Below are 14,054 nucleotides of genomic sequence, written 5' to 3'. Positions count from 1 at the left end.
AAGATAGCTATCCTACTCAACCCGGTGTCGGCGTGTGCATGCAAATGTTAAAGTTATGTTATTGATAAATCTGTGTTAAAGTTTGCATACCACCTCAAATATTTTCAATGTCCCTTGACATATTGCTTTCATATTTTGCTAACTTCTTTACCAACATGACCTCAATCTATAAACAAGAGCAGACAACTGATTCAAGCAGTTTGTAAGGATTATGGCCCTTTTTTGTCTTTGTAACTGATTATTTTGTTAAATTTTGTGTTTAGATCCACTTGACTTCTAAAGTATCACAGCTATTGCTTTCAAACTCTAAATATTTTCTTACTATCATGAGGGTACTGTACCTGGCAAGTTCAATTTGACCTTGACCTTTGAGTGACCTTGACTCAAGGTCAAAAGAATAAATTTTAGTTAAATTGCCATAACTTCTTTATTTATGATCAGATTTTATTAATACTTTGACAAAACAACACTTACCAGAATACCACAATGGATTTCACCCAAACAATACCCCACCCCCAAACCCAGAATCTCTCCTGCCCCCCCACCCCCCCAAAAAATAAATATTTTTTTCCTTTTTTTATTTTTGAAAGATCGTCTAATAAATGACCACACCCCACATTATACCCCCCCCTACCCAACCCAAAAAGAATTTTTTTCTCTTTGAAACATGGTTTAAAAACAAACAAACAAATATTTATGTACAGTCCAACCTGTCAATAAAGACCACTCAAGGGATTTGGTCGTTGTGGTCTTTGTTCACAGGTGGTCTTTATTCGCAGGGTCGATCGAAACTTTGCCAAATATGCTAGTAGTTTTTTAACAGGTACCTTATCTATGTATGTGCTCTATTGTTTAAATGTTTGAATACTTATGCATGTGTAATGAAATAAAGGATTGAAAACACAGTTTTGTTTTGCATTTGTATATTTATTACATGTTGTATTTCTATTCCCTTATGTTTTTATTATTTATTTAATTTATAATATACTGTCTAAATAACTATAGACATACATGTATACGTACATGTACATGTAATTCTACAAAGAACAAAGTACAAAATACACATAAAATAGCAAACATTTATACATGAATCACTACTACACAACCAGTCAATGCACTAAGTCATTCACTGACGCGAATTCCGACTCACGCTTAGGGCGTTTACTTTCACAGTTTACGTTCTCCTCGAATTCGTCCATAATCTCATGTTTACGCTTTAAAATGCTCTGAATTTGAGTTTTTTCCTACACCAAGATCACTAGCCACTCGTCTACAACTGTTATATTAACCTAACAAACTAATGACCTTAACGCGTTCTTCCAATGGCAAGAACTTACGCTTGGAAGCCATGATGGTTAACTTGAACTGACAATTTACTTTTCTATAATCTATGAACGTCTTAGTACGGAGAAATTTAAGAAGAGAATGACTATCAAAATGTTTGTCTTTAAAAGGCATCGTAAATGATATGAAACCGTTAATTTCCTTAATGAGTTTATGAAAGCCCCAAATTTGTCTTTTATATTTTCGGCAATTAGTACATTAATCGCGAGTCACTTAAATACAAAGGCAATTTTTTACACTTTTGACAAACTGTCAGATGCATAAAAGTAGCAGGCGACTACCAATTAGCAAAGCATGTTAAATAAACAAACAACTGCTATCGAGTGCAATAAACTGTCACTTGCCAATATCTCCATAGCGACCGACGAGTCCACTGGTAAGATGTGTATCACGTGACTACGCAGCGTCCTGGCGGCAATTTTGTTTTTTTAAAGTTGCGAAATCGTTGATTTTAATGATTGCAGTGGTCGTTGTAAGCTATCAAAATGGAGATTTGGGAATGTAAAAGGGTGGTCGTTGGTCTTTGTTCACAGGTGGGCTTTATTCGCAGGTTCAATATATAGTGAAATCGTTCGGGAGGAAATCGGTGTGGTCGTTATTGACTGTTGGTCGCTATTAACAGGCGGTCGCTCGGGCAGGTTGGACTGTACTTTATTTTTGAAGGACCGTCCAAACTTCCCACCCAAGCTTTTGCTATCAAACTTGAAATAAATCTTATTAGTTTGTTTTATGTATTTACAAATGTTTAATAGATTGAGGAAAATATACCTGAACTTTTACATTGACCTTATTGAATAATTTGAACAATTTTTTCATGATGGCTTACGTTATACTGTCAAGCACTTGAATAGTAGAGCGCGCTGTCCTCTGACAGCTCTTGTCTAGATTCTTCTGAGATAATTTCCAATCTTTTGCCTCTTCCCATAATATTTTCAGTATAACTCTTACATGATTTCCTTCTTTGGATATAGAACATAAATAGTATGTCGTGATAGAAACTGGTTGTATTTAAAAAATAAAATAATCTTAAAACTGATTTAAATGATAAACTCTACCCGTGTCTTACACTGAACTAAAGACCTCAGGCCTGAGTCTGATAGAGACCCCAACAGTTACTTCTCCCTTAGATTCATTATGCATGATGTGACTCATTTAAGCTGGCTTTCATGTATTCTTTTTATACTTCACAGATAGAGAAGAATTAAGGATTGCATTTGTCTGACCCTTTGATTAGTACATTCATGGTCCTAAATAAGGTTGTGTTTTTAAGTCCTCTTTGACTACTAGGGGCTTCTTGCTCAAACTTTCACAGCTGAATAACCTAAATTTGAAGATTATAGTTGGGAAAGATATTGTGGCTGCAACAAGTTTTGGCTGGTTTATGGCTGTTTGGCTTTTTGCTATAGAATATTATTATAGTGGATTTTTCTGTGTAAAAAAGATGTCTTTTGGTGGCATCAGATTCTTTGACATATCAAATTTGATGAACTATTAAAGAATTTGTAATATTAATTATTATTTTGCTTGTATTTCAGATACGTAAACATAATGAGGTTAGCATCATACAATGAAATTGTGAAGATGATGCACACATATCAGTCCAGGGACTGTCTTCCCATTATTGCTGAGAAATTTCCAGGGTAATAAGAAGTTTAAGATATATATTCAGCAATTGTTTTCCTTGTTTATAAAGTACCGGATAACGGCACATTCCCTATGAGTAAAAAATTACAAATTTCCCTATTGCTGTCAAAAAAATTCTCAATTGAAGGTTTCTAAAAAAAAAAAATTATCAATTAAATGCAACATTTAGTAAGTTTCCCCTATGCAGTTCTATGGCTTGAACCTAAGTAAGTATATATTATTGACAACTTCACAACATTTACCAGTAGTTGTCAATTTTTAGTCCCCTACCGGTTTCACCGGAGGGGACTTATGGTTTTGTCTCCGTCCGTCCGTCCTTCACACTTTTCTGGATCCTGCGATAACTTTAAAAGTTTTTAATATTTTTTCATGAAACTTGAAACATGGATAGATGGCAATATGGACATTATGCATTGTGTTCATACATCAAAAATTATGGTTGCTATGGCAAAAAAAAAATAATTGACAATGGTGCAATTTCAGACAATGGTGGAGCTGGTAGGGGACCATATTGCTTGGCAATCTCTTGTTTCATTTAAATAATGTCAACCATCCAGAAGCCTTCTTGTTTGCCTAATTCCCAAACTTAGGCAGAAAATGTAATGTGTTAAGTCTGTAAGTTTTTTAAAGCAGGGCAGTTTTCCATTTATGGTTATTGTAAAAGTATTTGAACAATGTGTTAGTCATATTTTTTACCCAATCATCATGAAACATGCTTAGTTAGAAGAATACTTTGTGTTTTTTTATAAACAAATCACCAGGTTATGGGGCAGTACTTATATGTCTATATTGAAGTCTTGTTAACTCAACAGGCTCAGAATAGTTAAGTTTCTTCGTGTCTCCATAGCAATTCATTTCCAAGCTATTCTTTATTTTCAGTGTGGGAATTTTTAGCTCACCTGATTGCTCAGGTGAGCTTTTGTGACCGGTCTTTGTCCGTCGTCCGTCCGTTAATATTTGTTCGTAAACACTCTAGAGGCCACAATTATTGTCTGATCTTCATGAAACTTGGTCAGAAGCTTCATCCCAATGAAATCTCGGTCGAGTTCGAAACTAGGTAACTAGGTCAAAAAAAGAAAAAAACTTGTTAACACTGTAGAAGTCACATTTCATGCCCAATCTTCATGTAACTTTGTCAAAATGTTTGTCTTAATGATATGTTGGTTGAGTTCAAAAGTGGTTCTGGTCCGTTGAAAAACATGGCCGCCAGTGGGCGGGGCAGTTTTCCTTATTTGGCTATAGAGAAACCTTGTAAACACTCTGGAAGTCACAATTTTTGCCCAATCATCATGAAAGTTGGTCAAAACATTGGTTTTATTGATTTCTCGGACGAGTTGGATAATGGTCCAGATCCGAGAAAAAACATGGCCGCCAGTGGGCGGGGCATTTTTCTCTATATGTATATAGTGAAAACATGTCAACACTCTAGAAGTCACATTTTTGGCCCAATTTTCATGAAATTTGTCAGAACATTTGTTTCCTAGATACATGAGTTAAGTTTTAAAATAGTACGGTCTGTTGAAAAACATGGTTGCCAGGGGGACGTGGCAGTTTTCATTATATTTATATATAGTAAAAAGGCTTGGAAACAATCATGAATTAAGGTCATGTAACATGTGAGACAACTCTTCTAAATATTGCATTTAAAAATACAGTAGTTACTCCCCTTTGATTATTAATGTTTTCATAATAATACAGTGTAGTTGTGTTTCATTTATGTGTTAATTGTTATTCGAGGTTGGATGTTTTTATGCCCCCTTTCGAAGAAAAGAGGGCATATAGTGATCGGACTGTCCGTCCGTCCGTTCGTCCGTCCGTCTGTCCGTCTTTCCATCACACTTTGGATTTAGGTTTCCAAAAATGTTCATTACTTCTATGTCCCTTGAGATATAACCTTCATATTTGGTATGCATGTGTATATGGAAAAGGCCTTTCCTTACGCACACATTTTTTAAGCCCGGTGACCTTGACCTTGAACTTAGGGTCCGCGTTTAGGTTTCAAAATCTGCATTTAGGTGGTTAAAAATGCTCATAACTTCTATGTCCCTTGAGATATAACCTTCATATTTGGTATGCATGTGTATATGGACAAGGTCTTTCCATACGCACACAATTTTTTACCCCTGTGACCTTGACCTTGAACTAAGGGTCTGCATTTAGGTTTCGAAATCTGCGTTTAGGTTTCAAAAAATGCTAATAACCTCTATGTCCCTTGAGATATATCCTTCATATTTGGTATGCATGTGTAAATGGACAAGGCCTTTCCATCTAAATCTGCCTTTAGGTTTCGAAAAATGCTCATAATTTCTATGTCCCTTGAGATATAACCTTCATATTTGGTATGCATGTGTATATGGACAAGGCCTTTCCATACGCACACAAATTTTTACCCCTGTGACCTTGACCTTGAAATAGGGTCCGCGTTTAGGTTTCGAAATCTGCATTTAGGTTTTGAACAATGCTCATAACTTCTATGTCCCTTGAGAAATAACCTTCATATTTGGTATGCATGTGTACATGTATATGGACAAGGCCTTTCCATACACACAAAATTTTTTTCCCCTGTGACCTTGACCTTGAACTTAGGGTCCACGTTTAGGTTTCGAAATCTGCGTTTAGGTTTTGAAAAATGCTCATAACTTCTATGTCCCTTGAGATATAACCTTCATATTTGGTATGCATGTGTATATGGACAAGGCCTTTCCATACGCACACATTTTTTTACCCCTGTGACCTTTACCTTGAAGTTAGGGTCCGTGTTTAGGTTTCGAAATCTGCGTTTAGGTTTTGCAAAATGCTCATAACTTCTATGTCCCTTGAGATATAACCTTCATATTTGGTATGCATGTTTATATGGACAAGGCCTTTCCATACGCACACAAATTTTGACCCCTGTGACCTTGACCTGGAACTTAAGATCCGCGTTTAAATTTCGAAATCTGCGTTTAAGTTTCGAAAAATGCTATAACTTCTATCAAAGCGTTTATAGGGGGTATATGTCATCCTATGGTGACGTCTCTTGTTTTTAGCTCACCTGAGCAATCAGACTGGTGACTTTTGTGACTGGTCTTTGTCCGTCTTCCGTCCGTCCACATTTGTTCCTAAACACTTTAGAGGCCACATTTATTGTTCGATCTTCATGAAACTGGGTCAGAAGATTTGTCCCAATGAAATCTCTATCGAGATTGAAACTGGGTCATGCTGGGTCCAAAACTAGGTCACTAGGTCAAAAAAAAAGAAAAAGCTTGTAAACACTGTAGAAGTCACATTTAATGCCCAATCTTCATGTAATTTTGTCTATATGTCTGTGTTAATGATATGTTGGTTCAAAAGTGGTTCTGGTCCATTGAAAAACATGGCCGCCAGAGGGCGGGGCAGTTTTCCTTATATGGCTATAGAGAAACCTTGTAAACACTCTAGAAGTCACAATTTTTGTCCAATCATCATGAAAGTTAATCAAAACATTGGTTTTATTGATATGTCGGACGAGTTCGAAAATGCTCCAGATCAGTAAAAAAACATGGCCGCCAGTGGGAGGGGCATTTTTCTCTATATGTATATAGTGAAAACATGTGAACACTCTAGAAGTCACATATTTGCCCAATTTTCATGAAATTTGGTCAGAACATTTGTTTCCTTGATACGAGAGTTGAGTTGGAAAATGGTTCCGGTCAGTTGCATAACATGGCTGCCGGGGGGGTGGGGGGCAGTTTTCTTATATTTATATAGTAAAAAAAGCTTGTGAACACTCTAGAAGTCACATTATTTGCCCAATCATCATGGAACTTGGTGAATAGATTTGTTTTATATATATCTCAGATGAGTTTGTAAATGGTCCCGATGGGTCAATAAACATGGCTGCCAGGGGGGTGGGGCAGTTTTCCTTATGTGACTATAATCAGTATATAGAGAGAAACCTTGTGATCGAACACTATAGAAGTCACATTTTTTGCCTAATCATAGTGAAACTTAGTCAATACATAGGTTTTATTGATTTCTTGGACAAGTTGGAAAATGGCTCAGATCGGTAAAACACACTTTTTAGCTCACCTGATTGCTCAGGTGAGGTTTTAGGATTGGTCTTTGTCCGCTGTCTGTCCGTCCACATTTGGTTTGTAAACACTCTAGCATTCACATTTCTCAAGCATTCTTTATCAAAGTTGCTGAAAGATCTCAGTCAAGTTTGATGATGAGCATAATCACATTATTAATGCCATAATTATTGCCCTTAGATTGTCCAAATTTTCATTATATTATACAAAATCCTTGTAAGCAAAGTTTGATGTTTGGGGGGTCAACTCAAAATATAGGTCACCATTTCAAATCTTACAAAAACAAAAACATTCCCTACCCCAGAGTTTTGGTTCAATAATGATAAAATTTGACCAGGATGTTTGTCTGGTCAATATCTAGGTCATGTTTGACATTAGGTAAAGATTGAATGAACCGACTCCTCTCAGGTGAGCGAACTTGGGCCATCTTGGCCCTCTTGTTGTTACAGATACTTTTATATGAGCCTTGCTCTGGGAAAACATAGCTTAATGCATGTGCATAAAGTGTTTAACTGGATTTTTGCTAAGTAGACAATCTGGGACAAAATTGTATGAACTTGCATTAAGCCATGTTTTCCAAGAACGAGGTTCATATGTTCATTCTTACTTGTTCACAGACAGGGTAAGCACATGCAGTAAGCCCTGTTTTGCCAGAGCGAGGCCTATATGTTCATTCTTACTTGTTCACAGACAGGGTAAGCACATGCAGTAAGCCCTGTTTTGCCAGAGCGAGGCCTATATGTTCAATCTTACTTGTTCACAGACAGGGTAAGCACCTGCTGTAAGCCCTGTTTTGCCAGAGCGAGGCCTATATGTTCATTCTTACTTGTTCACAGACAGAGTAAGCACATACAGTAAGCCCTGTTTTCCCAGAGAGAGGCTCATATGAACAATCTTACTTGTTCACAGACAGGGTAAGCACATGCAGTAAGCCCTGTTTTGCCAGAGCGAGGCCTATATGTTCAATCTTACTTGTTCACAGACAGAGTAAGCACAAACAGTAAGCCCTGTTTTGCCAGAGCGAGGCCTATATGTTCAATCTTACTTGTTCACAGACAGAGTAAGCACATGCAGTAAGCCTTGTTTTGCCAGAGCAAGGCCTATATGTTCAATCTAACTTGTTCACAGACAGAGTAAGCACATACAGTAAGCCCTGTGTCGCCAGAGCGAGGCCTATATGTACAATCTTACTTGTTCACAGACAGGGTAAGCACATGCAGTAAGCCCTGTTTTGCCAGAGTGAGGCCTGTATGTTCAATCTAACTTGTTCACAGACAGGGTATGCTCATGCAGTAAGCCCTGTTTTGCCAGAGCCAGGCCTATATGTTCATTCTTACTTGTTCACAGACAGAGTAAGCACATGCAGTAAGCCCTGTTTTGCCAGAGCGAGGCCTGTATGTTCAATCTTACTTGTTCACAGACAGAGTAAGCACATGCAGTAAGCCCTGTTTTGCCAGAGCGAGGCCTATATGTTTAATCTTACTTGTTCACAGACAGAGTAAGCACATGCAGTAAGCCCTGTTTTGCCAGAGCGAGGCCTATATGTTCAATCTAACTTGTTCACAGACAGAGTAAGCACATACAGTAAGCCCTGTTTTGCCAGAGTGAGGCCTATATGTTCAATCTTACTTGTTCACAGACAGGGTAAGCACATGCAGTTAGCCCTGTTTTGCCAGAGCGAGGCCTTTATGTTCAATCTAACTTGTTCACAGACAGGGTAAGCACATACAGTAAGCCCTGTTTTGCCAGAGTGAGGCCTGTATGTTCAATCTAACTTGTTCACAGACAGAGTAAGCACATACAGTAAGCCCTGTTTTGCCAGAGCGAGGCCTATATGTTCAATCTTACTTGTTCACAGACAGAGTAAGCACATGCAGTAAGCCCTGTTTCGTCAGAGCGAGGCCTATATGTTCAATCTTACTTGTTCACAGACAGAGTAAGCACATGCAGTAAGCCCTGTTTTGCCAGAGCGAGGCCTATATGTTCAATCTTACTTGTTCACAGACAGCTTAAGCACATACAGTAAGCCCTATTTTGCCAGAGCATGGCCTATATGTTCAATCTAACTTGTTCAAAGACAGAGTAAGCACATACAGAAAGCCCTGTTTTCCCAGAGAGAGGCTCATATGAACAATCTTACTTGTTCACAGACAGGGTAAGCAAATGCAGTTAGCCCTGTTTTGCCAGAGCGAGGCCTGTATGTTCAATCTTACTTGTTCATAGACAGAGTAAGCACATGCAGTAAGCCCTGTTTTCCTAGAGTTTGACTCATATGTACAATCTTACTTGCTCACAGACAAGGTATGCACATGCAGTAAGCCCTGTTTTCCTAGAGTTTGACTCATATGTACAATCTTACTTGTTCACAGACAGGGTAAGCAAATGCAGTAAGCCCTGTTTTGCCAGAGCGAGGCTCATATGTTCAATATGTTAAATGTAACTGGTGTTGTTCACTGTCAGGGTGAGTCTCAATGCCCTGGGCAGCATATTCTCTCAGGACTACCAGAAGAAGATGAGGAAGACCCACTACCTTCACTACAGCCCCGAGGCCTCTACAGGCTACTATAAAAGGTGAACAACACATTTCATACCATATTTGATTACAGTGTTCATCACTTCATATTTTTAATAAATGATAGTGTTTAATTATAATCCTCTACCTTTACTACATTATCCTCCACAGGCTACTTAAAGCGGTGAACACCACATGGATTTTAGCCACGTTTGGTTAAATATTCCATTTGTCTTGAGAAGTTCTCCTATACTTGTCAACAAACAACATTCACACTTGCTGGGATTTCATGTTATTATACAAGTATCATTGTATGAAGTTTTGAATGTGTGATTTCATCATCCTATATTTAAACTTACAAGAGTTATGCCCCTTTAGACTTCATTATCAAGAAAATATATAAATGAAACTATAATATCCAGATGTTTTATATTTGGTGCGTCATATTTGTTATACTTATTTTCATCAAATCATTATCCTCATGTCAAAACTTGCCAAACTTAAGGAATCAAAAAGATTACATAGACTTCAAAAGCAAGATAACTTGAACATAGAGAATATTATGTTAGTTTTCAGGGGTGTGATTTTTCCGCGGATCCGCGGATTTCCGCGGATCGGGTTGTCTCGGAGGTCATTTCTGAGATTCGCGTAAATTCGTAAAAAAAATTGGGGGGCAGGAGAGGGGGTTCGTCCGATTTCGCGGACGTCTTTTATAAGCGGCCCGAAATATCCGCGGCTCGCGAAATCACTTCGCATAGTACACTGGTAGATTCTGCCTGAGCAATTTGAAACGAGCAATGTCATTGGCTGTTGTTTTCCAATCTATCAATTAAAATCGTTCTTTTTAAATGCGTTCAGTATTTCTTTTCTGATTTTTTTGCAAATGGCGCAGTTGCAAAGCGAAAATTAAGTTTATCCAAATGACAAATATCAATCGAATTAGCGACTGTCATCATATAGTTAGAAAGGATAAATGAAATGTGTCTGTCATCGATGAAGACTGTGTTTTAGATACAAGCAACACATATTATTTTTACAAATGTGCACAGTGAATTTGTGTCTCGGAAACAGTGTTTGCAAATTGGAGTTCACTTGCAAAGTAACACAATTTAGAAGAGTATCGTTTGAAAATGGAAATAGACAAACATGATTTGATTTATATGTTAGTGGATCTGTGTGTAATCAGATTCATATGCATATTCTGCTTTATTATGTTTGTCACACTGTTCAGTTAACTGAAAAAGCAATGAATTGTAGATGTGAAATGCAAGATTTTAAAAGGTAAACACATTAAAATATATCAATTTTACTCAGTTTAATACACCATTAACTCAACAAGAACACTCAAGTGTGTTTGTTTATATTAATAAATTTTTTCCCCATTTGATATTTAATTAAATTAGTCCATTTACTGTGAATACATTGAGCAACTGCTGTTTTTGATCACAGTAAATATTGTTTACTTTGCATCCTAAGTATGTGAAATGTGAAGTTAAACAGGGTTTCATAAAAAAATAGTGTTATGAAGTTCAAGAAATTGTTTATGTTAATGTATGTTTTATTTTAATGTCTGTTTTAAGGTTTGTCATTGCGTTATTCGCGCGATTCGCATAGTCAAAATCAGTCTACAGAATTTTCCTCCCCTCTGACTTCGCCTCAATCACACCCCTGGTTTTTGATAAAAATCAAGTTTATCATACGAGGCTTAGAACTGGTGTAACATGATAAACTTGATCTTTATCCAAAACTCACATAATATTCTATTTATCCTATTATTTCCTCCCTATTTTCCATTAATAATTATAAAATATCGCATTTTTTGACGATTTTATCGTTCCGTAGTTGACCACAACATATTCTCAAATTTTTGGAAAAACCCAAATCTGATCTAAAAATAGCAATAGTGTAAAGCTCAAATTTATACAATCTTTGTTATACAATCGATTTTCATCTTGTAATATTAGAAAAAAATGTTCTCTGAGAAAACAAGCCCCAAACAATTGATATTTGGTATGTAACATTGTATTTTTAGTTTTTTACAAACCGCGTTCAAAAAATACCCCTGGGGTCAAAACGGACCATGCCATATGGTCCATTTTACTTTTGTTATAAACTCTGCTGTATATTACTATTTGTGGCATTTGGCATATTCATCACTACTGTGACTAGGTCTAGTTTGAATCCTCTGCATTATTAACCAGGTTTTCCGAAGGAAAAAACTGGTTATTAGATTGGCGAATGCGGGCTGGCTGGCTGGCGGGCTGGCAGGCGGGCGGAACAAGCTTGTCCGGGCCATAACTATGTCGTTCATTGTCAGATTTTAAAATCATTTGGCACATTTGTTCACCATCATTGGACGGTGTGTCGCGCGAAATAATTGCGTCGATATCTCCAAGGTCAAGGTCACACTTTGAGTTCAAAGGTCAAAAATGGCCATAAATGAGCTTGTCCTGGCAATAACTATGTCATTCATTGTGAGATTTTAAAATCATTTGGCACATTTGTTCACCATCATGGGACGGTGTGTCGCACGAAAGAATCACGTCAATATCTCCAATGTCAAGGTCGCCACGACTAAAAATAGATTTTTTTTAAAAACAAACTTACAAAGGGGGTTAATTTTGTTTGTTCATTTCAAAAGTTCAGTTTGAGTTTTCTCCCTTTATCAGATTTTTTTTTCACAATGAAAACCTGGTTTTGTGACAATTTTGTCCCTTGTTTTCTCAATTATAATACTGTTTTGTTTCAAAACATTTAAGCATCTAAATAAGCAACAACGGTTTTGTTGAACTCACAATAATTTCAAATGCACAGGTCGTTTTCTGTAGTCCACCAGACCTTCAGTCCTTTAGTGTTACATCTAAGAATGGATTGTTCATACAAGTCCCAGGCTTCTAATAGCAAGTTACAGTAAATATAGTACAATAGTATTTAAGTAATTGTAGTATCATTATTAATATATTTAAGATTTGCTGAGGCCCTAGCAAGAGGTGAAAGAAATATCCTGATTGGAATGTCTCATGAGGTAGCATTTCATACTGCTTTTTTAGTTTTTGTTTCTTATTTCTTGAATTTCCCTTAAAGTTTTCAGTGTTTTTATACCCCCATTACCATTGGAGTCATATAGGAGTCACTTTGTCGGTCGGTCTGTCCCGAAACTTCATCCCATCTTCACCAAACTTGGTCACAAGTTGTATATAGATGATGTTTAGGTCAAGTTTGAATATGGGTCATGCTGGGTCAAAAACTGGGTCACGGGGTTACTTAGTGTGTTTAAAACCGAAAGTTTGTCCGGACCAAAACTTTGTCATTTATCGTTAGATTTTAAAATTACTTGGTACATTTGTTCACCATCATGGGACGGTGTGTTGTGTGAAAAAAGTACGTCGATATCTCCAAGGTCAAGGTCACACTTGGAGTTCAAAGGTCAAATGCTTGTCTGGGCCATAACTTTATCATTTATTGTAAGATTTTAAAATCATTTGGCAAATTTGTTCACCATCATTGAACAGTGTGTCGAGCATAAGAATTACATCAATATCTCCAAGGTCAAGTTCACACTTTGAGTTCAAAGGTCAAAAATTGCCATAAATGAGCTTGTCCGGGCAATGACTATGTTGTTCATTGTGAGATTTTAAAATCATTTGGCGCATTTGTTCACCAGCATTTGACAGCGTGTCGCGCAAAAAAATTACATCTATAACTCCAAGGTCAAGGTCACACTTTAAGTTCAAAGGTCAAAAATGGCCATAAATGAGCTTGTCCGGGCCATAACTATGTCGTTCATTGTGAGATTTTAAAATCATTTAGCACATTTGTTCACCATCATTGGACGGTGTGTCCAGCAAAAGTATTACATCAATATCTCCAAGGTCAAGGTCACACTTTGAGTTCAAAAGGTCAAAACTGGCCATAAATGAACTTGTCCGGGCCATAACTATGTCATTCATTGTGATATTTATGCCCCCCTTCGAAGAAGAGGGGGTATATTGCTTTGCTCATGTCGGTCGGTCGGTCCGTCCGTCCGTCCACCAGGTGGTTGTCAGACGATAACTCAAGAACGCTTGGGCCTAGGATCATGAAACTTCATAGGTACATTGTTCATGACTTGCAGATGACCCCTATTGATTTTGAGGTCATGAGGTCAAAGGTCAAGGTCACGGTGACCCGAAATAGTAAAATGGTTTCTGGATGATAACTCAAGAACGCATACGCCTAGGATCATGAAACTTCATGGGTAGATTGATCATGACTCGCAGATGACCCCTATTGATTTTGAGGTCACTAGGTCAAAGGTCAAGGTCACGGTGACCTGAAATAGTAAAATGGTTTCCGGATGATAACTCAAGAATGCATACTCCTAGGATCATGAAACTTCATGGGTAGATTGATCATGACTCGCAGATGACCCCTATTGATTTTGAGGTCACTAGGTCAAAGGTCAAGGTCACGGTGACCCGAAATAGTAAAATGATTTTCGGATGATAATTCAAGAACGCATA

General features: G+C 37.4%; 1 protein-coding gene across 2 annotated transcripts in view; it reads left to right on the top strand.

Annotated features, from left to right (window-relative positions):
- LOC127873723 (CDAN1-interacting nuclease 1-like) overlaps nt 1-14,054 on the top strand; it is a 28,772-nt gene that overhangs the window by 2,413 nt on the left and 12,305 nt on the right. Inside the window, exons 2-5 of one of the 2 annotated variants that reach the window (XM_052417686.1) lie at nt 2,880-2,984; nt 7,877-7,954; nt 9,501-9,611; nt 12,520-12,577. In XM_052417686.1, coding sequence (XP_052273646.1) covers nt 7,926-7,954; nt 9,501-9,611; nt 12,520-12,577 — 198 coding nt within the window. In that variant the 5' untranslated portion in view covers nt 2,880-2,984; nt 7,877-7,925. The remainder of the gene's footprint in view (nt 1-2,879; nt 2,985-7,876; nt 7,955-9,500; nt 9,612-12,519; nt 12,578-14,054) is intronic. The other variant, XM_052417685.1, reaches the window with a different exon arrangement.

The sequence above is a fragment of the Dreissena polymorpha genome, chromosome 3 (genome assembly GCF_020536995.1).
Source record: "Dreissena polymorpha isolate Duluth1 chromosome 3, UMN_Dpol_1.0, whole genome shotgun sequence".
In the NCBI taxonomy this organism is placed as follows: Eukaryota; Metazoa; Mollusca; class Bivalvia; order Myida; family Dreissenidae; genus Dreissena; species Dreissena polymorpha.
This window is presented reverse-complemented; position numbering and strand designations above follow the sequence as displayed.